Source organism: Scleropages formosus, chromosome 18 (genome assembly GCF_900964775.1).
Source record: "Scleropages formosus chromosome 18, fSclFor1.1, whole genome shotgun sequence".
NCBI classification, from domain to species: domain Eukaryota; kingdom Metazoa; phylum Chordata; class Actinopteri; order Osteoglossiformes; family Osteoglossidae; genus Scleropages; species Scleropages formosus.
The window spans coordinates 17794108-17819336 of NC_041823.1; the positions used below are offsets into that span (position 1 = coordinate 17794108).

Here is a 25229-nt window from a genome sequence, read left to right on the forward strand (position 1 = left end):
AGACCGGGGGGGTACACCCTGAGTGGGATGCCAGTCCATCACAGAGCACCCACACAAACACTATGGACAATTTAGTGATGCCACTTCACCTGAACTACAAGTCTGTGGACTGTGGAAAGAAACCACCATCCATCCACGAATATGGTATGAACAACAGAACCATGTAAAAGTAACATATCTGCAATTGATCAGCCATGTGTATGTGTTAGTTGGTTTTGCCTCTGTGATAGTGGGCACCAAGAATACTTTAGCAAACACTGCCGTCTTGTGTCATCATATTGTACCAGTGTCCGAAAGAAAGAGATTTTAGGAAAACTTGAAAAAACTGAGGGATTGGAGCTCCACCGAGGTCTTCAAAAAAGCATCAGAAAACTCTTGGCACTGTAAATCCCCACCCACCATTTCAGTCTCTACTGACCTGACCTCTTACCTATCACGTTATACTCATTTATAGCCTTTCAGTGCAGTGTCTCTGGACATTTTGTCCAGAGAGGCCATAAATGGACCCTGTTATATGTAACCACAACAACCACTGGAGACCTGCTGATTGACTGAAACAGTGAAAAACCTGCATCATATTTCTCTTCTGCACCTTCCTCTCTCTGTTGAGGAAACCTTCAGACAGTAAGTGAAGAAATTCAAGCATCAATCAATAAGCTGTGTGCAGCCAAGACATGATAAATGTGATGTAGGAGAGTGTAAAAACTTTGTAGGACTTTGACAGTATTTCACAAAGAATTCCCCTTTTTTCAGTTGTTTCTCTAGAAATGTGCCCTAGATCCTCAGCAGGCAGAAGATACACCATTGAATGGCTATAAAAGATCCATAACTCGGCTGAAATCACCCATTGGCAACTTGTGCAAATGGAGCATCATGATTGTAGATCAGGTTTCTCCCAGCAGAAAAAGAATGCTGTATTATGAGGTTCAGAGCATCACTTGAGGCAGAAAGGCATCCTGATGAGTAAATTCTCGCAATACAATGATCTCACTTTTATGTATTGTTGGAATAAGGCACAGAGAGTAAATAAACTATGCACGTCAGTCAAAAACAGGTTGACAGATGAAGTATTAGTCAATACTCTGTGGGTACTGCCTCTATTAACAAACGGGCAGTTATTTTTGTCCTTACAATCATGTTTTAAACATGAAGTTAAAGTGTAAATCACATATGTTTTTTTCTTTTTCAAGTTTGCACAGCCTGGGTGTTATGCCCAGTTCTACAGTAGTCCTTTGTCCATGTTTTTCTGATATAAAATGCTCACTGTGAATTCATACACAGTTCAAAATTGCCTCTTATTCAGGCCTGCAGCAGAGGCTGACTTGAGGTTTGGAAGAAGGAAAAACTCCTTTACATTTATTCAATTAGCAGACACTTTTCTCCAAAGTGATGTACATCTCATAGGAAATACAATTTGTGCATTACCTTAGGAAAAACAGACATAGCTGCAGATGTGTGACTCTTAAGTTGTTTCCTTCACCATATGCATCAACGTTCATCACACAAGTAGCTGCATAAAACTTTACCAGAATATCGCCAATTCCTAATCACCTTCCTAGTAGTTTTTTTTTTTGAGATATATATAAACATTTAAGTTACACTGCAACAGTGACTCTGTAAAGGATTGATCTGAGCATGATCATGAACAGTTATACCTTACATGAACGTACATCATGGGCAAAGTGAGTCCAGAAGAGGTGAGTTTTCAGACCCTTCTTAAATGTGGACAGAGTTTCAGCAGTTCTGGGTGAAGGGGGGAGGTCATTCTACCACAACAGAGCCAGAACTGAGACCCTCCGTGCTTTACTTTTCATGCGCAGGAGCACCAAGTGAGCAGAAGTAGATGAGTGAACGGGTCTGGTTGGGTGTAGAGGCTGATCAAGTCCTGTAAATAGCTGGGAGCAGTTCTACTGATGCATTTGTAGGCAATAACCAGGGTCTTAAATTTGATCCAGGCAACTATAGGAACCCAGTGCAGAAAAATGAGTAGAGGAGATACATGGGAATGCTTTGGCAAGTCAAACACAACTCGAGCAGCAGCGTTCTGGGGCACAGTATTTTTTACCTTACCTACCTTTACCTGCCTTTTGAAGACAATCCATCAGCTATTGCTTGTCAGTGTTCCCATTGTCCTAATTTGACTTAACTTGCTAGAGATAGATCCTTCTGACAACTGAGCAGATTATGTACTTATTATCATTATGGAGACCAGGTTGCAATGATGTAATATAAAGCCACTGAGGTAATTATTATAATTAGTAATCCTACAAAAAAGTCAGAACATGTTTGTATAGAGAATTTTGCTACCCACTCAGATCTGTAGTTATACAGGCTGTTTTGACACTTCTGATGTCTACATTCATCATATTGGGGCAGCAAGCAGCCTAATGCTTTGAGCCACTGACTGAAAGGATCTGGGCTCGAACACTGTAGCAGGGGTATTTTACCTTGAATTGATCCAGTAAAAAAAAAATGGTCAGCTGTACAAATCATGGGTCAGTCACTCTGGAGGAAGGCATCATCTGCTTAATGAGTTGAGGAACACCATACACATAGTCATGCCCGTGTCACTCTGTAACACAATTTGGGGGGAAAGTTACGGTTTTGTCGGTGAAGACAACTGAAACGCATTTTTAAAGGCAAATCTAGGTGAACTACGCTAAAGTTATTCGAGCAAGTGACGCCGGAGCGTTTGCGCAGCACGACGCCCACCACGACTGCGCTGCTCAGCGCTTCTCCTGCAATTACGTCCCCAATAATACTGGAGCGTGCGGGGCATATTCGATTGTCTGTTATAACAGAGACACTAACACACTATTTTGTTCAGCAATACAGTTAAATCGAAGAGGTAGTCATTAGGAGCGGGACCAGAAGGACCAGAGGGGACCGGTCTGCTCCTTACGTGAACAACCTTCACAGTTTGCATATTCATATGGTTCTGCTGGGATTGGCCAATGGCAGCGCGCGGGGGGTGGGAAGTGGGCGGGGACAGCGGCAGAGCGAGAGAGAACTTGGGATCGCAGAGGCGGCAGAGTGACGAGCAGCGGAGACACCGATGGAACAAGCGACCGCGGAGGCGCTTGCAGCTCGGCTCACCGTCGTTTTTGGATTTCTACCAAAAACTGTGATTTTTCTCTCCGTTTTTTTAAACGTTTGTACTCAAATTGCTCTAATGATACACGATGACGAAACTGTCAGTGTTAGAAAGAATCAAGTATTGTCAAGTAGGATATAATACAGAAGCAGCAACTGTCGTCCTCCGTCAACTGTTCACGAGAGTTAATATTTTGTGGTAACGCGCAAATATCTCGACATTTCGCCTTTAGCATGGAAGAGGGAACAGAGAAGAGCAAAAACAGCACATTGAGAAAAATGCATGTTTAACTATGGACGGAAGACTGACGAAGTCGAATAACAAGTAAATAAAATAAAATAAAATACCAACATCTGGTACCTCAGAGAGGGCAGTTTTCCGCGCACAACGGAGGAGGATGAATGATGATGGAATGGCCGTAACAACATGAAAAAAAAAAAGTGAATATCGGAATATTTCCGCCTTTCGTGTGAATCAACAGCCGGAGTGGGGAAGAGGAGAGGAGAAGAGGAGAGGAGAGTGGAGGTAGGAGAGAGACAGAGTCTGTGACAGACAACATGAGCATTTGGGCCACGATGGATGGATGGATGGATGGATGGATGGATGGTAGGCAGGGAAACGATGCACAAAACGTACTGTTAAACATGTGGCGTTATAGATAGACTACAAGATAGGTCAATGTAAATATTTTTGCATATAATTATTGGTATAAGCTGTTGGTCTTCAGGGTTGCGAATGCAGATAAATACTGATAAAATAAATACAGAATTCAAAAGCCTTTTGTGCTTGTGTTTGGGTGTGAGAGACAGTGTGCGTGTGTGTGTGTGCGTGCATGATGGGTTTGTGAGTATGTGCGAAAAAGAGATGCAGAAGTGGGGAGTGGGTTGATAAGAGTTTGTAAGTGGAGGACAAATCAAGGCAAAACCTGACCGTGTCTCTTCTTCCTGTTCAGATCCCACATCCCTTTTTCCTCCCCACTTTCAACCAGCTCCCTTCCCCTCAGTCCCTTCCACTCCTCCCTTTACCCTTTCCATTCCCCATCTGTCTCTCCACCCTCTTTCTCGTCGGTCCTCTCTCCACGGCTCTCAGTGCATTCCCTCACAGTTTAACCCTCTTCATGTCTTCCTCGCCCTTGCTCTCTGTACTCCCAACACTGTCAAGCACCTGAGCCCAGAAAATCCCCGGAACCCCGGAGCTACGGTCACTCGGAGTTTCGCGTCCCACCATGGAGCCACCACCCTCACTAAACCTGACCGTCCTGGCTGGGGGGGAAGAAGAGGAACAGAGGCCAGCGCTTCCTCTAAGTGGCGTCTCCCACCCGTCTGCTGCTGGTGCCTACCCTGGTGCCAACCACTCTAACCACTCAGGCAGTGCAAATATAGACCGGCTCAACAGCACCTCATCTCCCACCACACCCGGGCTCCCACCAGCTGCTCTCCCCAAGCTACCCCTGCCCTCGGCCCAGCAGCTCCCCCCTGCCATCCCCAATGCCCTGCACCCCACCAGCACGCCACTGTCATCCTGCCTGGGCAGCCAGCACAGCCTGAGTGGGGACAACTCACCTGTCTATAATGCTCTCTTCTACTCCTCACATTCACCCTCCACTGAACGGGAGCGGGAGAGAGAGCGGGAGAGGGACAGAGGGTCCAAGCACAGACAGGCCAGCCCCCTGGTTCACAGACGGGACAGCAACCCTTTCACCGAAATCGCCATGAGCTCCTGCAAATACACCGGTGGGGTCATGAAGCCCCTCAGCCGTCTGAGCGCGTCCCGGAGGAACCTCATTGAGTCGGACAGTGGAAGCGACACCAAAGATGGGGGAGGGGGAGCAGCACGGGACAGGGAAATGGGGGCGACAGGGCCTCTGCTGCACACGCAGGCCCAAAACCCCCCAGAGATTGTGATCTCTTCCAAAGAGGACTCACCATATGGCTACGACTTTGATACCACCACCAATCAGATGTCCATCTACCACCAGAACAATGCCCGGTCTGAAAGTCGAGGGGCACTGAGCAGCACTGGGGGTGCTGGAAGTGCAGGGAACAGCCGTGGAGGCAGTGGGAGTGCAAGGGGTACCAGTACCTCCAAGGCCACCAAGCGAAAGAATCAAAACATCGGGTACAAGCTGGGTCACAGGCGAGCGCTATTTGAGAAGAGGAAGAGACTGAGTGACTACGCCCTCATCTTTGGGATGTTTGGCATCGTGGTCATGGTCATTGAGACAGAGCTCTCCTGGGGTGTCTACAGCAAGGTAAGAGGCAGGTGGCAGGGTTCGCTGAAGGATATTTTAGGAGCTGTTGGACATATGATGGAGTCAAGTAACTCAGGTCAAAGTGAAGGAGATTTAGTCAAATGCTTGGTTAGTATCTGGAGGTGAGGACTGCATGTCATGGAAGGAAGTGCCATTGGGCCAAAATTATAGGTGGAAGATGGGGGAGTCATTTATTGTTCTGAATGTGTCTTAAACTGAGTATTTGTTTGGATGTGTCTGTGGAGTCGTTACTAAACAGAAAAAGTACGTATGCAGGTTTTTGTGACTGAATGGGAATGTGGTACTGATGAATAACCACTGATGGGGTATTTTATGTCTGTGGACAATGAAAGTATTTGCTGCTGCTGGAAAGTGTGGCTGTTGTATGTAGCTGTTGGGTATAGTCTTGAGCTTTGTTCATTTAGCTGACCCTTTTTTTTACTTTGGTATAAAAGACCATTTTAGGAAATCACGGCTTTGGTAGCAAGAGCGGAATGGTATTTAGTTGGATTGTTTTGTGGCAGGAGGCCTAATGGAGATTGTTCATCATATGAGTCCTAATGTGATTGGAGCACTGGGGAAGACTGATTCCTCCATGTGCAGCTGTGTGCTATAAGAGGTACATGTCTTATGTCTGCTCTCCCACTTTGCTCCTCTCCTCTTTCTCGCACTTTTCTGCCTCCTTTCCCAAGGAGACATTCTGTTTCTTTCTCATCTTTTTGCTGTGTTTTTTTCCAGATCCAAATGTTGCCCTTTTCTAGATGTGAATGCTGTCTTTATGCTCCCTTTACCTCTCTCTCTCTTGCTCTCTTTTCTCTTTTCTCTTACTCTCCCAGCTCAACTGTTATTCCAGTGGGCGGAAAACCGGGGGAGTGTTATTGGAAAAAAGAGAACGAATGAAAAGAAATGAAAGAGGAATATCAAAGGCAATACAAAACACCCCCTGTTTAGGACTGTAAATCAGAATGAGTCAAACCATTTAATAAATTATGATAATAACAGTCATATACAATAAATTAAACTGCATAGAACTGTATATAGCGCTACTATAAATTGTAATAGGATATTGTGGTTTGTACTACTGATTAATATGTAGTTCTAACATTATTTTGTTAATATACTAAAGCATTGCTGCTCATCAAAGTATTAGCATGCAAGACATGACATTGTCCATAGGAACACTCAGTTCAGTTTGATTAATTGTGTTGATATTAATGAGGTTTTTGCTTGACTGATTGTTCTTACCACCAGAGGAATTAAACTTAACATTTGGGAAGACTTGGCAATGCTGTGAAAGGACCAGACTGTTAGGCCGTTAGCTAAAAGAAAGGCACAGACACCATCTAGCAGATAATGTTTCATTACGGAAAAGCCCGTATTGCTTTACTGTCAGAAGTTACTGTCCTTTAGGGATACTTGAATCGATCCCTTAGACCCTTTCCACAAACACTTTCACACATTTACTCACAAACGTAGACACACATATACTATGTGGGGCTAAATAAGAATTTCTAATAATGTGTTCTGTCAGCTGTTTTTGAGGGACAGAATAGAAAGGACAGCTATTTTGTGTCCCTCTTGAGATGTCTCTCTCATTGCTCAGCATACAAATGTATGCATATGAGTTCTAATGGTTTACTTATAACTGTCTGGTTATATATTGTGAACCCAGACATGTGAGTTGCCGTTTTCTTCTATTTTCAGCATTTTTATTTTTATATTTCAGCTTAGGGGGTGTGCATTTTTGGGCATATTTATGTTTCCAATTACTAATCTGTATTTACAAGTGTGTGTGTTTTCATGTGTGCACTTGTCTGTGTCTGTGCATGTCTGTGTGTCTGTGTGTTTCCAGGCCGTGCTCTATATTTACAACATGTTCAGCTGCTGTACCATGGGAGATCTCTAAGTTCATTCACACCAACACAGCACATGCACTGTCATCCCAAAATAGAGGAAGGGATAGAATAAAGAAGAGGGGTGGAAAGAATAAAGGAACAATTGTCAGAAAAGTGGCAAAAAGACAAGTGAAAGAGAGAGAAAAAAAAGAGAAAAATGCCTTACAGTCAGCAGAACTGTATTATTACTGTACAAATGTGGAAATACGGTACACACAGAACAGAGTTTCCTCGAAATGAAGGCCCCTATCTGCAATAAATACACAATCTATCTTTCACAACAGGAAGAAACTCTGTTATTACTTCCATTTGTTGTTATTACATAGGTCACTGGTTGTGGTGGTCCTTTTCCCATCTTTGAGTGTTTGAACATGAACATCCAAGAAAACAATGTGTCAGAAGTCATTGTCAAATCGATAGATCATTTTCGCACCTTCACCAGAAAGGAATTTCCCCCTGGGTCTCGGTCATATTGGAGGACTTGGGCTTCACATGTCTAACAGACAGGAATGTGCATGTGTCTCACGCCCCACCTGTTCGTCAGCCCCTGGACACGCTTCCCCATAGGGCTTCGTATTGGAAATGCTGGCTTGACAGGCGCTCTGTCTGTTCTCGGAGCTTTGTCGCAGCCGAAGCCGACAATGCCGTTAATCCTTATGCAGGAATGACCTCAGCTGCGTTCTCTATTTTCCGGCACAACTTGGTGTACACTGTGATTTTTCTTTGTGCTAAAGGCCATCTGTTTCTAACAAAGTAAATGATACCTGTAAGAGCTGCATTGACTCTTCTATGCCTAATGTAGCTTACGTTGCATGTTTGTACCTTTGTGTGTTTTACACATTGCTATCTCCATGTCACTTTTTCTCTTCTGGGTTCTCTGCTGTTCACATGTGATTTTTAAAGATCTAACCATAAAGACTGGGTATATTCAGCTATTTCCCTTTGCTACACATGAATTTGCAGTTTCTCTGTATGCATGTTTGTGTGTTATTCTCTTGTTTGTGTGTCAGCAGTTTTACATGAGACCTTCAAGGTGCGCTGTGTAATTTCACACGTGAATGTGTGTGTTCGTGTATCAATTTGTGCATGGTGGTGTGTGCATCCACCACCCGCTGCCTGTGACTGTGTAATTGGGCGTTGTGGGGTGAAATGGCCTGTGCCAGTGTGCAATTGAGTGTGCCACAGCGAGCAAGGTGACACGGGGACCCTGTCTAGTACCCGTTTTCCCCAGAGACCGATTGCACCAGACTCCGCTGACAGAGAGCTGGGGACCCCTAAGGCCAGGAAGTACCGCAGACTGGTATTTTAAAATGAAAACAGCACATGCAATTAATTGCATGTTTGGAATAGATGTTGGCATTTGCACATGTGTGCACGCTCACATGTTCAGATGTATGCATTAGCATTAACGCTAACATGCATCTCGTGTTTGCTCCTTATGTTTCTGAGTCAGTGAACCTAGCAAAAATAACCAAAAGAGCAAAAATGCAAGGAAAGGAAATAATACAAATGAACTCTGACAATAATGACAAAGCTAGTTACTATCCCACAGCCACTTCAGCTGAATTTCAATGAGCAAAGCCAAAGCAAACTTAAGTTGCACGGCAGACAGATTTCCTTCCATTTCACCCCCAGCAAAGCTGTGGCTTTAATTGATGAAGCTGAAGCTTTTAATTTGCTCAGTGTAGTGTTGGTTCAGCCCCTTTACCACGTCTCCTAGTCCATTTAAGATTAAGCAACAGGCAAGAAAATACTCATTATTGGTTTGGGGACCCTTGTTTATGCAGGCTTGCACAATGAACTATAAAAGTAATTTGAGATGCTTGGCAGAAGGAATCCTTATGGCATGTCATGTTCTGATTCCATAACTAGAATATTGAACTGGATTAATCCAGCCAGAACCCTAAATTTTCCTGACCAGAGCGAATGAATGAATGAATGAATGAATGAATGAGAAAGTTAATTTTGTGTAATTTAATAGTATGCACAACTGTAATGTCTGAATTTCTGCCTGTGTCAGATTGTTTGCGGTCTTGAAAATATGGAGCAATACTGACTGACTGTTATACACCTGAAGCATAAGCAGGTTTTCATTGATGCTGCCAGTGACCCAGGCAACCTCAGCAGTATCTGATAATATCTTTTTAAGCCCCCCCCATGCAGACACACACAAACCCCTCAGCCAGTGAAACAGTTATGAGCTTTACATTTACAAGACTTCTGAGCCATTCAGTACTGGTCTCACATATCCTGATACTAATTTCTGTCACAATGTTTGAACCTCTCCTGTGTATCCATCTAATCAGGCAACCGTTGTCATTACTTATCATCAGTTGAGAGACCTTAATGTAAACAGATTGACCAATGACAGATAAAAGTGGAAAGCACAAGAATATGGGAAGATGGAATATGACATGGGAATAAGGAATGATGCAAAAGACAGATGTATGAGATGACAAGGGTGATGTCATATAATAGTATCTGTCAGATAATCAAGGGACAATAGAATATAGGGAATATGCATTTGAGTGTAATCGGTAATAAAACTTCTTGGATGTCAGAGATTTTTCAGTGGTGTGTGCATGAGGTTTATAGTTTGAAACATGTTTGAAAAGTTGTGTATAAAACTGGACATAAGTGTACATGAACTGGATATGTGGAGGATGGTAAAAATGGGAGGAGACCACTGTGAGCAAAAGCATTTGATTGGGAAGCAGAATCAGAGAGTTGAAGTACAGGGTGAAGTGTGAATAGAGGCATAATTCCAGATGCTGCTCTTTAATGTAATGATGACCTCTGTGTGTGTGTGTGTGTGTGCGTGTGTCTTCCTTTACAGAGCTCCATGTATTCTCTGGCTCTGAAGTGTCTCATCAGCCTCTCCACAGTGATCCTGCTGGGCCTTATCATTGCTTACCACGCTCGTGAGGTGCAGGTAACTACACTCTCCCCTCCATTAGATGCTTATAGCAGCCGTGATGTGCTTCTCCAGAGCTCAAATGTCTTCTGTAAACATGTTCGCTGACATGGATGAGTGACAAACACACAGTGAAATCACTCTCATTACAGTCAGATTCACTTGGAAGATGCAACTTTGTGCCCTTTACGTGTACCATTCATAACATACACATCATACTGAAACATATGTAGACAAACATACATATTCACACGTATGCAAATGTACACACACATACATGCAATTTAATTAACAGAAATAAAAACACAGATTTGCACGCACACAGACGCACAGACACACAAAAACACAGACAAGTGAGTAGAAATTCTCAGACACTTTCAGAAATACAGGCTTACACATGCATGCACATGAAGAGCAGTACACAAACACTCACACACAAGTTCTCACACAAGCTTATAGGACATGCAGTCCCTGGGGCTGAGTTATGTGCTTTTAGACAGTAACATTCACACATATAGCAAGAAGAAGAAGAAGAAGCCACTGCACTCTTTATGATGCCAGCATATGTGAACACAGCAACCCCAGCACCTTGCCCATTTGACTGACTGGTTCCATGAGGTTGATGGGAAATTGCACTCAGCACTGACTCCAATCCGCTCACAGGCGGGAGAGGCCACCGTGCTCAGGGACAGTCAGGCCTCAGTGCATAATTTATGCACGCATGCGTGTGGTGCGTCATGAGACGGTCAGCACTCACTCGTGGCCCCGGACTCGACCCGGAGGATACCCCTATGACAGACTCACACTGACACATGGCTGTGTGCCAGGGTGCCGATAAAGGGATGCACGTGTGCTCTCACGGGCGTGGCAGGACGAGAGGCTCACGTTTAGACATGGGGACAGAGAGAGAGAGAAAGAGATAAAAATGGTCCACAGTTAATCTCCCAGATTTAATTCCTTTTGATTAAATGAAGTTTGGGGAGGATTTAGTGACAATCGCTTGTTGTAATAACTGGGATCCCATCCCCACTTTGTACTCTACTGGCATCTGCCTGGTCTCTGCATGTTTACTATATGATGTATAAGTTCATTTGCTTATATGTTCCTATGAAAAACAAAATTCATTCTGCAAAAATTGAAAGCCACTGTTCATCCAAGATAATGATTTAAAGATTATTAAGGTTTTGTCTGTTTCTGCTTCAGATGGTAGAGGCTGTTAGAGCTGGAATGATCTCTCTTTAGATCTCTCCATCTTCCTTTTTACCTCTGTTTACCTTTCTTTATCCCTCTTGCTTTAATTGTTCTCTCTCTCTCTTTATCTGATTGTACTGGTCATATCTCTCTCTCCCTCTCACTCCCTTGTACACTCCCTCTTTATCTGTTTACCTCCTCTTACCTCTGTCTGGTTTGCTGAGGAGTATCAGGCAGGTCTGGTCTTCCTGTGAGAATCTCCTCCTTGCTGCCCTTCCTCATGTCGACCACAGACCCTGTGTCAATATGAAATCAGGGGAGTGCATGAGGCTCCCACAAGGCAATTCAGATACTACCACATCATAACTGCTGTGGTCACGGTATGGCATTTTAGTGTTCAGAGTCCAAAGCAGTTTCCTGAAACTAGGCTTTTTGGTTTTGGATCTGTTGTTTCTGTGAAACAGGTCAGTATTTTGGGTAACTTGTTTTGGGATGTCAGGGTCATTGTTGGCTTGGGGGCTTGCTCACATGTGTGTTTGTGTCTGTGTGTTGAGCACTTGCCCTATGTGACTCAGAGAGCCCTCCAGCTCATGGGGCCACTCTCTGGGGAAGGTAGTACTTCTAGCTGCACCCTCTGTTGGCATACAGTATTGCTTGCATGGAGGAATAGCATGGGCATACAGGTATGCTCCTTTTCTGGTGGGTCAGATCCCCTAGTGGGCTGGTTCTCAGCTGTCCATCAGAAGGATTTGACAGTAATGACCTTGTTATGAGACTGGACAAAGCGCAGACAGACGGTCATAACCGGTGCGAAGCACCCGCCTGGTTCCCGAGGGTTTGGTCTCAGTACTGAGAGCCAATCTGGGCAGCAGGGCATGTGCCTTTCCAGTGCCAGTGCTGTGATCAGGCTAATTTGCATTTAGTGCAAATATGATTAGCGTACACACTGGACCGCAGGGACTTTTCTGGCACTGCGGTAGCCATTGCACTCCTGCTTGTAGTTTTCCAGTCGGCACAGGCCCATCCAATATGCTCCTATCATGCAGCAGTGGGAAGGATTTTTTCTTTGCCATTTTTCACACATAGCCCCTTTTCCTTTTCTCTTCTGACCCCCCACCCACTCAAGCCAGCCTCCACTGTTTTCCCTCCCTTGCCTGTGGTCCAAGTTGTGCAGTAATGGAGTGAGCTTAGGGGGCTCGGCATGTATGGGCAGCAGTCCTCAGCCACCCCAATTGACAGATTACCTTCCCTAATGGAATTTAATTATTTACCATGTTCCGGGGGTGATTTAACGAGAAAGGGAAGAGATGGAGAAGGAGCGGTGGCGTAAGAGCAAGCAAGAGGGAGAGGACGTTAGAGAAACAGGAGATGAAGGGAGCTGCAAGAGGAGTCTGGAGAAGAGAGGAAGGCACTGGGAGGGGTAGGAGACGGAAGGAGTGCAAGCAGGGCAAGGTGGGGGTGAGAGAAAAATGACAGTCATTTCCTGACGGCAATAAGGATCTGAATCATTTCTGTTTGATTTGGTTAAATGTCATTCACAATGCGAGACAAGCAGTCTAGTGTCCAGGCTTTGATTGTTATTCTCTGTTGGTGGATTGTAGACAGGTGCTGTGATTTTACACTTATCCCGCTGTGACAGCTCACAGAGAAATGAGCAGTAAAAATGCAAAAAACACACACACACCTTCTGAACCACTTGTCCCATATGGGGTCACAGGGAACCGGAGCCTACCCAGCAACACAGGGCATAAGGCCGGAGGGGGAGGGGACACACCCAGGACGGGACACCGGTCCATCGCAAGGCACCCCCAGCGGGACTCGAACCCCAGACCCACTGGAGAGCAGGACCCAGTCCAACCCACTGCGCCACCGCACCCCCCCTAAAAATGCAACAGTAAACCCCTAAACCTATAGGTATATTTAATATTAGTTCTTAAGGTAGTTTTGCTGGTTCTGAAATGCAGGGACAACTGATTCATTCTGTCACAGAATGCAGGACACAAACTCTATATAACCACGTATATGTCTTTGTTACACAATTTCTTGCTTGCTTTCACTCTACCACTCACTTTTTCCCTCTCTCACTGGGGACCCTAATTAAGCTTTGCTGGTCTTTGATGTTGTCGCCTTGGCAACAGTCACCATGACAAGGCAGCATTGGCAAAAAACACACTCAGACTGGCACACAGTATACACATGGCAGTACACATGCTATGCAGGTTGTTGGCCATATGGCAGTACACACCTTCCACATGAAACACACATGCAAACAGAATTCCATTACAATGCCACAATTACATTTACCTCAGATGTAGAGGGGTACAGTTGCCAAGACAAATCTTGCCATAATCAGCTTTTGAATCAATTACAAACTGTGGTGAGATCATGGTCATGGTGGTTATGAATCTGCATTAAAAGATTGTGTTCAAACTCTGGGAATTCTTATTCTTACAGGCGTAAGAAAGCTATTCAGCTTGGATTTTTGGGTAAACATCTAGCTGTTTAAATGAGTAAAAACTATTAGCTGTGTAATTTTGCTTGGTTTGAATGAAAGGATCTACTGAAATGATATGCAACGTAACAATAAATCCTGCACTGATATTTTTGATTCACATATGCATTGTATCAGTGCTGCACTTTGAGGTTGTGTATGGTAGTGCCTTATTCTCTCTGGCATTATTATATTTTGCTTAAGTCTAGGTTTTCCCATATTGCATGTTTGCCTAGCAAAAGTATTCCTCAGAGCCTCACAGAAACAACTCCTCTCTTAGCAATTTTAAGTGCAACAAATTAGTTTTCCTTTAACTCTGTTAAAGTATCTCAGTAACATCATAACAGGCATAATTAGAATATAAATAGAGGCAAATTCTAGCAGTTGTAATGCCTTATATGGCGATGGTGAGGATTAATTATCCTATTACTCCTTCCCAGTGGCGACAGTGAAAAATGTTGACTTTGCCACCACCAGTAGCGCAAATGTAATGTTCCCTGCTGCCTTCTTCCTAGCTCTTCGTCATTGACAACGGAGCAGATGACTGGCGTATTGCCATGACAATGGAGAGGGTACTGCTCATTGCCTTGGAGCTGCTGGTGTCAGCAGTACACCCGGTGCCAGGTGACTTCCGCTTCCACTGGCGGGCACGACTGGCCTTCTCCTACACGCCATCAGTGGCTGAAGCAGACCTGGACATGGTGCTCTCAGTGCCCATGTTCTTGAGGCTGTACCTCATTGCTCGCGTCATGCTGCTGCACAGCAAGCTCTTCACTGACGCCTCCTCCCGCAGCATTGGAGCCCTCAACAAGGTCAGAGGGTACCCCCACACCATGAATACCTCCCCTGTACTCCTGTAATTCTGGGATTATACAGCTTTTATTTCTGCTTCACAGTAATAAATCCCATGACATGTCATAAAAATACCAGTAAAAGCAATTCACATCCAGTACTGCTGTAGCAGAGGGCCTTCAGCATGATCAGGGGCTGCAATCTGAGATCATCGCCCTCACTCTCTCACTCTGTTGCTTTTCCTCTCCGTCTCTCTCACTCTCCCTCTCTCTGGGGGCCAGCAGTCTCTTCCTTCATGTCTTCTCTGAGATCAGATGGATTGTAGTGGCAGAGACACTAGTACAATGACAACAGGTTTGCTGCTTCAGCATTTGAGGCACTGCAGTGGGCAGCGCCACTGTTGCCTGCCAAGCAGAGCAGTAACAGGTAGTTATGGGTGGTGAGCCATGTGCTTCATCTCCATCTGTCTCCTTGTAGCTACTTTGAATATGCCCTATAGGTGATAAGCTGTACACTCTGTCTTACGGGGTTCTAGGTGCACTTCAACACACGCTTTGTAATGAAGACCCTGATGACTATCTGCCCGGGGACTGTGCTGCTGGTTTTCAGTATCTCCCTGTGGATCATCGCTGCCTGGACTGTGCGTGTCTGTGAGAGGTAAGGAACGAGGGCATGTCATGATGAAGGGAGAAGAGATTAATGTAGATGTGGTGGGACAAGAGAAAAACTGAGTGACAATGATGCTATAGCAACTCTGTATTTGGATAACCCAACACATAGGAAGACCAGGGAGGGAGCTCAAGAGCTGAAACAGGACCATAAGACCACATAAAGGAAAAATATATAATTCTTATTTCCTGCTTTGTCTACTTTTTTAGGTACCATGATGCCCAGGATGTGACTAGCAATTTTCTAGGTGCCATGTGGCTCATTTCTATTACATTCTTGTCCATCGGATACGGAGACATGGTCCCACACACCTACTGCGGCAAAGGCGTCTGCTTACTCACGGGCATCATGGTAAGGATAACCCCATCTCAATCCCCAGACCAGGCATCTCACAGGAAAAGCAGCACAGCGATGGCATTCAAACACCAGCCATAGAATCTGTTTGTTGATCACTTATCAATAGTTATTCCTCCTTATTTCAGTCTGTCTTTGCTTATCTCGCACTCTCGCTGTTCTCCTTTCTCCATTGTGTTTTTACTTTCGCTCTGCAACTCCACCTGCGGAGCTTCAGAGAGCAGTCTGCTGTCTGTCTTATCTCTTCATCTTCTTCACATTAACCTGGGCCTGTGCTGCAGCCGCCTGATTGATTACATCACCAATGGGAGTTGTCGTTTATGCGTGAGTCCCAGTATCTGAACACAGAGACAGAGCTGAGACTTCACACCCCCTTCTGCACGGTCTTATTACCAGGCTTTTCCTCACCCCGTGAATGCTCCCCTCTGCACTCCTGGTGCTTTTCGGACCCTCAGGAGTCCCTCTGTGTGTTTACATCTATTTCAGCGCCAGGCATTATGCTGTGTCTGTGTGTGCTGGGGCTGGCACCATAGTCTGAGGCTGATGACATGTGGTCATTAGTTAGCTTGTCCACCCTTCTTAATGTCTTCCTCTCCCTGCTCACGTCGCCACTCCTGACACTTCCTCCACTGTGGGAGCATTTCGGCCGCGGCGACCTGGCATCTGGGTGACAGAGCTAAGTCTGCCTCGTCATCCCAGCGAGCCCATGTCCGTTTGTCCTTATCAGCCCATCATGGGTCAGTTCAGTCTGCACTCCCACCTGCATGTTCTGTGAGTCCCGCTGTCTCTGTGCGTCTACATGTCTGGGTCCCTCTGTCTCGCTCACCTTCGTCAGTCAGACACTGAGACGCTCCACCCCTACTGCGGCAAGAGTGTCTGTCTGCTGGCAGAGATGGTGATTTTTTTTTTCTCTCCCATTTCTTTTCATTCAGTCCCTTTTTTCACTCTGTTACATTCTCCATGTTGCCTCGTTCTGTATCTGTGTCACCCAGTCTGTTCCCATGTAAGGTACACACTCACAAACACCCACTCCCTCACTTGCATATTTACAGAGAATAGCACGAGTACACATACACACATACATAGACACACACCCCCTACGCACATGCACAGACACTTAACAACACACTCATGTAGTGGATACAGGTGTACACTGTTGCACAGATAAGCTCCTACACACACTGACACAGAAACCAACAGGCAAACCTCCACCTACTCATAAACACACACACATTCACAGAAAAACCTGGAAAACTGTCAGAAAAGAAAACTGCCAGGTAGCCAGAAGGAAGCACTAGTGGTTTGCTTTCGCCTTGCTGCTCTTCCTTTTTATCTAGTATGCTGTGAAGAAAAAATGAATGTAAAGAGGTGGTGAGGGCTGGATGGTGACATTCAGGAAGAGAGAAATAGAACGAGCGAGAAAAGGATGTGATTTTTTTTCAAATGAATGTGATTGTAATGACTTTCTATAGGTGGAATTCTCAGCCTCGTTACCATGACAACATTGAAGGCCAACTCTCTTGGAATATACCATTGCCCTGAGGGGTGGTGAGGGGCTGGCAGGTGGCAATGGGGGTGGTGGTGAGGGAGAGACAGTTTGTGGAGAGGATTGGTGCAAGGTTGGAGTGTGTTCTGTCACTTACATCAAAATGAAGCTAGTAGCCATTTATAATTCTTGCACATAATGTAACACATTACATGTTGCAAGTCTACAATCATCACCGAACTCAGAATCAAAATGTCAGAGCATACTTTATTTCTCCAAAAAGAAGGAAATAGTTTGCTTTAAAAATCAAAATTTTACAACAGTTCATTTAGAAAAACATATACTCCATGAAAAATAAGTGTTGATTTGTGAACCTGTTATTTACAGACCGGGACCCTAATCTGTGAGTATAAAACATTTTCAATTAAGTTTCTCGTCAGAACCATAAAAACATCAATTTCCTTTAATATGTCACTCACTGTGTCATATAACCGGGCAAAACTGTGTGATTTGCAGAATGGTACAGCTCTATGAAAACCCTGTTGCGAAGCCTGCAATCTGTCAGAGAGCTTTTCATTGACTTTCATCATCTTTTATTGTCAATTTTGTAACGCTATAAAAAAGTAAAGAAGCACCTGGTGGAAAAAGTGCTTTTCTTACCATTTTTTACTTGAGCCAAACTCTTGCCACATTTTCAGTTAATTTTCCTGGGAATTCTTCCTGCGACTTTCACTTCTGCTAGCACTGTAGTCTAAAATATGCACAGAAATGCATCAAGATGTACATGTAATTCAGTTTATTGTTTTAGTTTAAAAGAATTTGGGAACTTGTGTTACATTACGAGTCACTTACATGCCTGCTGTCTGTGTGACAGTCCCTTTCTCTGAGTGCTGCACTCTTTTGTAGTTCTGGTCAATTAGTCACTGTGGATGTACTCTAACAACTCTCCTTTCTCTTTCTATGTAGTGTTAATGAAATTTACTGGATATATACTATGATAACCAGCCTTTCAGTCTCGGGTGTAATGGACTGTCATGTCCAGTTAATCAGTTGTGTTTAGACCACAGATTCTGTTCTGTTGCTCTCCTTTTCTCTGGCTTACTGCCTGCAACCTCTTTCCCATTTTGTTTCTCACTCTTTCTCACACCATATTCCTCTCCATGTCCTCCTCTTGTCCCTGCCCATGTCTCTCCCAGGGAGCTGGCTGTACAGCACTGGTGGTGGCTGTGGTGGCAAGGAAGCTGGAATTGACCAAGGCAGAGAAACATGTACACAACTTCATGATGGACACCCAACTCACTAAAAGGGTAGGGCTCATTGGGGGGGACTCATTACTCATATTCAAACAAGAGGAATGCTTTAAAACAGGAGGTCCAGTTTGCCAGACAACCAAGCCAAGCCTTAATGTTGCTGAAGCAGTCATGTAATATTGGGAAACCTTTGGTATTAACTCTGGTCATTCAGGTTGAATTTTTCCACGAAAAGCGCTGAAAAGGACGTCCTTCGCCGACGAGATCTGGAGGTGGCATTGTTTATCTGTTCTCAGAGTTCCTTTCAATTTTTCATGCCACTCAAAGACCTGTGCTTCAAAAATAGCTTTCACCTATCAAATATGTAGGCAACATTACAGCTGTATGGTTACTGGCAAAAGGGGAGGGTGATCAATATATATGGTACAGATAAATTATCAAATAAAGGATTATTTTTGAAGTACTCCTCCATGGGAAGGAAAAAGCACTGATTTGTAAGGAACATGTTCCTAGTATTTTAAGAACCCTGATAAGTGGATTTTTGGTGGTTCCTTTTCATTTCATTTGTGGAGTTACCGCTTGAGTTGGAAAAGGCATTCAGCGCTGTCGATAAATACATAACTGTCAATAAGATGTGAGACCACACAGGTTTAATGCAGTTGGAAGAACCAAGAAAGTACACCAGCAATGTCCACCATCATACACCTGATTCCTTGAATCTGTAGCCAGCATCAAATAAAAAATGTAAAAAAAGGGCATTCCATAAAAGCTTATTACATGCTTTATATGTTTATATTTACACACACACACACTTTCAGAACCACTTGTCCCATACGGGGTCATGGGGAACCGGAGCCTACCCGGCAACACAGGGCGTAAGGCTGGAGAGGGAGGGGACACACCCAGAACGGGATGCCAGTCCACCGCAAGGCACCCCAAGCGGGACTCGAACCCCAGACCCACCAGAAAGCAGGACTTGGTTCAACCCACTGCGCCACCGCGCCACCCTGTTTATCTTTACATTTATTCATTTAGCAGACACTTTTCTCCAAAGCAACGCACATTTCTAAGTACAATACAAAAAAATGCATTACACCAATAGAAGGAAAGATTTGGATGCAGATGTGACTCTTGAGTACAGTTAATGTATTGCCATATGAAACAGTTTACATTACATGAGTAACTGTATACAGGTTTTTTAACAGATAATATGCGTTTGTCAAACACATAGGACATTAGGGAAGAAGTAAATCTGAAAGAGGTGAGTTTTCAGACCCTTCTTTAATGCTGAGGAACATTGCAGAGTTCTGAGGGAGAGATGGTATGTAAGATATGTGAACATAGTTTAATTTGCTTAATCTTGAACTTATTTGTTGCAGTCCCAGGTTTTAGTTATCTAGCTAGTTTCATGTCTTTTAGTTGATGCTGTTCTCCAAAGTGATTTTCAGTGTTCAGCCATTTACAGTTATTTACCCATTTATAGAGCTGGGTGATTTTACTGGAGCAATTTAGGGTAAGTAGCATGCTCAAGGGTACAACAGCTGGAGGTAAGACTCAAACCTGCCACCACTGGGTGCAAAGGCAACAGCGCTAACCACTACATTACCAGCTGCCCCACAAAGTTAACAAAGAGTAGTTAACAAAGTGTTTTTGAGAATTATTTCTGTTATAGTAATTATTATGAGAATTATTATTTTCAGAATTATTATTATTATTCACTCATTTTAGCTGATGGTTTTCTCCAAAGCACCTTATAATCTTAGGTTTGTATGCTAACCTATTTACAATTATTTAACCATTTATACAACTGGGTAAATTTTATTGGAGTACCTTGTACAGGGGAACTACAGCAGGTTTCAGGACTCAAACCTGGGTCTTCTGATGGGACTTTGGATTGCAAGGAGTTGGCTCTAACTGTAACAGTAGCCCTGATATTTGTTTAACTTTGTATAACTATTTGTTTCTTAATATTCTTTCCGATATTACATTATAAAAATAAAATAAAAATACAGGATATTTATGACATTTGGATTCGCGCAGTGTGGAACAGACATATAGTCCTATGTTATACAAAAAGAATAGTAAGAATGGTACATGGAGTTAAAAGCCAGGGTGGCAGAAAAGGAACCGTTTGTTCAATATACCAATATTCACAGTGCAGTTGGTTGTAAGTAGAGTCTGAATGGCCCCAAGATTGCAAGCAATACCATTTGCGTAGCCTCATATTTTGTTTTATCTATAAGGTAAGATGTGTTTGTCATTTTCTCAAAATTCACTAGACATTTAAAAGCTTGTCAAAGATTATCAAAAAATTCCTTCCTGAAGAAGCATGCTGGCAGACCCTCCGGTTCCCATTCTGTTTTCCCTCAACACTCAACATATTGTTTGAATTGGTTGTACTTATTTATTTAGTAATTATTTATCAAAAGGCAATGAAGAATAGTGTCATCTGTTGCACTGGCTTTAACGCCTTTAATTTTAGATTTTAAATATGATATTTAAACTTCCTCTTAAAAAAAGAGGACTTCATCTGTATGCAAAAAATAAAGTCAATTGAAGAACAATTTTCCCAGTCGACATGTAATACCTTAATGTGCGTTTGACCACTAAAATCCAACATCTATAACTGCTTGTCCCAAGTGGGGTTGTGGCAAGCCAGAGCCTTACCCAGCAAGGCTGGAGAAGTAGGGGACACACTCAGGATGGGATTCTAGTTTCTCATAAATCATCCAAAGCAGGACTTGAACCCCAGAGCCACTACACAGCAGGCGCTGGCCAAACGCACTGCACCCCCAAACCACTGAAAGAGAAAAAAAAAAAGTTTAACTTTGAATGGCAGTGAAATTTAAGTTTTCCTGTTTTCTTTATGATTTTTAAATGATTATTTAATGGCTTGATTCAAGGTTTACTTCTTTTATGTAGTTATTTTCAACAAGATTGAAACTCTGACTTGAAAAAAGTGGACAATAAGGCATACACAGACAACCTACAATGGGCGTGAGTGATTATATTATTTTTAACTGTATGTAAGCCATTTTTGCATCACTGTGTTCTAATTCCAATTGAAATACAAAATGAAACCTTTGTGTCAGCAGTTTGTGCCATTGGCGGGGTCAGCATCCCTGTAGCTCAGTATTTTCTGCACAAACATCTTTAGATGGCATGGAATATACATCCCTGGCCCCTGTCAGCAACTAAAATAGAGCTGACTCAGAGCCACTCTGTTCTACACATGAGCAGGATGCCTTTCTCAAACTGAAACATTCTTCTGCCAAAGGTCTTCCCGCTTCACATTGAAACACACCACCTTCCCGGAGTTCTCCAGCTCTCATGGTAGTCTGGATCACCCTACAGGGTGTATTTATTCCCCCTTCCTCAGTCAGAGGAGGTGCCTTTGTGAGTCTCTGGACTCAGTGTGTCCTCAGACTCTCTGGAGTGGTTCCGCAGAGACAGAGATATATGAGGAGTGTAACAGCAACCTGTTGATTTTACAGATGGATTATACCTGAGTGGTCGAAATTCCAAGTCAATAAGACAGTGTTGTGGTAAGAATGTAATTATTTCAAAAGGACAAAAACCAATGACTGTAATCACAGAAGTATTCATGAGACTTGAATGACCTATTTAGGCAGTCACAAAAGTAATGTAGAAACTGCTAATGTCCTCCAGTGGTGAACATTGTCTTCCTACCTTTCCTGAGGTGTAAAATGGCTGCTTTCCATGGGGAATGTGTTTTCAGTGGGCTTTCATGGGGAACGTGATGGTTACAGATCAAGAATGCAGCAGCCAACGTGCTGAGGGAGACCTGGCTGATCTACAAACACACGAAACTGATGAAGAAGATAGACCACTCCAGGGTGCGCAAACACCAGAGGAAGTTTCTCCAGGCCATTCACCAGTGAGATATTTCCTGTACTGTCATTTACACTTACTCAGAATGAAAAGCTGCAATTTACCCTAATTATCATTTCAGTGCTGAGCCAATGTGTTTATCTTCAGTAACTTATAATTTGACCCCTGTATACAGTGGGATATTACACTGCAGTAATTTGGATTAAGTAGCTTGCTCAAGGGTAATATACTGGAACCCTTCCGGTGACTAAACCTTCAAACATCAGATTAAAATCTGTCCTTAACTACTGTGCAATTTGCTGCTTATTTTTTGTTTAAAAATAAGACATACTGATCAACCCGCAAACATCACACTCTTGGGTGGCATGCATTTTCTCGAATAACATTGTGAAGTTGATGGTAGTGCATTCCTTCCTAGACTACGCAGTGTGAAAATGGAGCAGAGGAAGCTCAGCGACCAAGCCAACACATTAGTAGACCTCTCTAAGGTGAGCCAATACTGACCTGTTCACTGACACACAATAGTGCAAAGTAGTGCACAAAATAGTGCAAAGGTCCTTACACTGGTACAAAGTAGTAGGCCTGTACATCCATGAGGATGCGCCAGCATATGCACACATTTATGAGGGAAACATGGGGAGTGTAGAGGAGTCTGTCCACTGACCCTATGTCAACATAAATATCCCGTGCCAAGCAGAACAAAATGCATATCCTAACATGTCATAATTCTCAGTGACACATACCTTTGCCCACCCCTCCCACCGAATCTATCCTGGCATTCTTGTTTCCATGCTGACCCGTTTGTTTCTGTGGCTTTGCGTATCCTAGCAACGAGAACGAGTGTTAAGACAGGGACGACAGTGAGGGAGAGAGTTGGGGGGGGTGAGAGAATGAGTGTGTCAATATGTAGATGGATGCTTTTGTGCATGTTTTTTTCCTTTTAATAACTGTGTTTAAAAAATAGTGTTTTTCAAAGTACATATCTCATTTGATACCAACTGATGTGTGACTCTATGTACTTGTTGGTTCACTGGCTTTACACCACTTACATATTCCCGTCATTCTCTTGGGCATTTGCCACTTGTCATCCCTCTTCCGTGTCCCGAACACCCTCATTCCATCCCTCCCCTCCTCCTCCAGATGCAGAGTGTGATGTACGAGCTCATGTCAGAATTGAACGACCGCAGCGAGGACTTGGAGCGACAGATGCTGAGCTTGGAACAGAGGGTGGAGCAGCTGACAGCTGGATTCAGCGCCCTGCCCGCCCACCTGTCAGCCACACTCACTGCCCAGCACACTGCCTTGCTCCAACTGCTGCGGGAGCGGGACAGCAAGGGTGGGGCCGAGAGGGTAGCTGGGGCCGAGAGGGAGGGGAGCCCCAATACCAGCTCCTCCAGCTGCTGAGAAAGACAAACAAAGAGGGTGGAGCAAGGGAAAAAGTGGTGGGGTATAATAAAGGGACAAAAACATGAGAGAGGACAGTAGGAGCAACACTCTTTGGCTCCACTAAGGAATGCAGAAAGACATTTTATGGTGATAAATGCAGAGGATTGACATGACTGATGAAAAGCAAGAAACTGTCTGCAAGGAGCAAGATTGCAATATAAGGCATAAGGAGCAGAGAGGTGAAGTAATTGTTAAAGTATTACATTAATACAGAATACTTTAATGGAGCCTGCACTAATTACAAGAATATTCTCTCCCTCAGCATCAGGAATTAATGACAATGACTTTTTATCCTTAGGATGTGTTTTCTAACTAATTGCTAACTGTGCGCTGACGAACATCCCTTTAATAAGAATTTTAATCACTGCCACTTACCACTACACAAACACACAGCATATAAAATATCCATCTGAGTGAAATATAACGTCAGTCCCACACATTTATTCCGTTAAAAAATGTGTATACATGACACAATTTCCAGTTCGAACAAATAAAATGCACTTGATGACATATCATGCACATATACATAAAAAACTTTGTGCACTACTAAAACAATTCCACACCTAGAAATTCTGCAAATGCACAGAATACAACAGCCATAAAGTGTGTAATCCATGCTTGCAAAAGCCGTATGTACGTCGAAATCCTACAAAAAACACACACGCGTAGTTCGAACTTTGCTACCAAAGTGCTCTCAGTGACTAAAATGGACTCTACAAAGAGAAGTAGAGAAAGCAAATCAGGGAGGGGACTACATGCCATTGCTTAGTGGCTGAAGATCTCTTGGGGAAAATGAATGAAAGATTTTTTTGGAAATCAACAGAATACCTACAGGGCTAAGCCTTTTACAGCCAGAAAGAGACAGAAGAAGAAGAGCAATCAAGTGAACAAACCGAATGAAGAGAATGAGGATAAGCAAGTTAAGAAATAGGCATTAAAGGGACATAATACATTTTTGCAACAGGAAGAAGGGAAATGTGGGGAGAGAGAAATAAGAGAAAACATGGCAAGAAAAATCATAATGGAGTGCTGGAATACTGGAGACTATTTTTGCTTCTGACCCCATTCTACGGAGACCATTTTGAAAACTGTCTTTCAGCGACATTCTGTGGCCGGAAAACTGAATTACACCTGTGTGGATTGTACTGTCACTGAAATACAGTATAGCTTTGTATTGCTCAGTTTTTTACCATTAAAGTATTACTACCGCAGTTATAGCAGATACTAATGATTATTAAACTATAGTATTCTCATTCGTAATGAAAATTATGATATATGTATTAATAACTTAATGACTTTAAAATGAAGGACTGCTGAGAGGTACGTCTGAGGTTGAAATTATTTTATAATTTTATTTTACCAGAGATAATTAATAAAGTATATAAATATATATATATAAAACACCTCGGCGTGAACATTGGATCATTGGTGTTTATCGTTGAAGGAGCTGCATGCGCTGGACTGGTGGCACTGAGTTTCTTTTTGGTGAGTGAAATAAATACGAGTTTATGTGCAAAAATGAACAGCCAGCTGCTAGTAACAAG

General features: G+C 43.4%; 1 protein-coding gene across 3 annotated transcripts; it reads left to right on the plus strand.

Annotated features, from left to right (window-relative positions):
* Nucleotides 1-3046: 3046 nt before the first annotated feature.
* On the plus strand, nt 3047-24890 carry kcnn3 (potassium intermediate/small conductance calcium-activated channel, subfamily N, member 3). 3 transcript variants are annotated; one of them, XM_018735101.1, is made up of 10 exons: nt 3047-3619; nt 4047-5345; nt 10077-10172; nt 14352-14648; nt 15164-15285; nt 15507-15648; nt 18334-18444; nt 22158-22285; nt 22658-22727; nt 23380-24890. In XM_018735101.1, the coding sequence occupies exons 2-10, from the start codon at nt 4320-4322 to the stop codon at nt 23641-23643; spliced, it is 2256 nt and encodes a 751-aa protein (XP_018590617.1). In that variant the 5' UTR covers nt 3047-3619; nt 4047-4319; the 3' UTR covers nt 23644-24890. The 3 variants fall into 3 exon arrangements, with proteins under 3 accessions (XP_018590617.1, XP_018590631.1, XP_018590624.1); XM_018735108.1 differs by having other exon boundaries at nt 3602-3619; nt 4256-5345; XM_018735115.1 differs by lacking the exons at nt 22158-22285; nt 22658-22727; nt 23380-24890 and adding an exon at nt 21310-21367.
* The last annotated feature ends 339 nt before the right edge of the window (nt 24891-25229 follow it).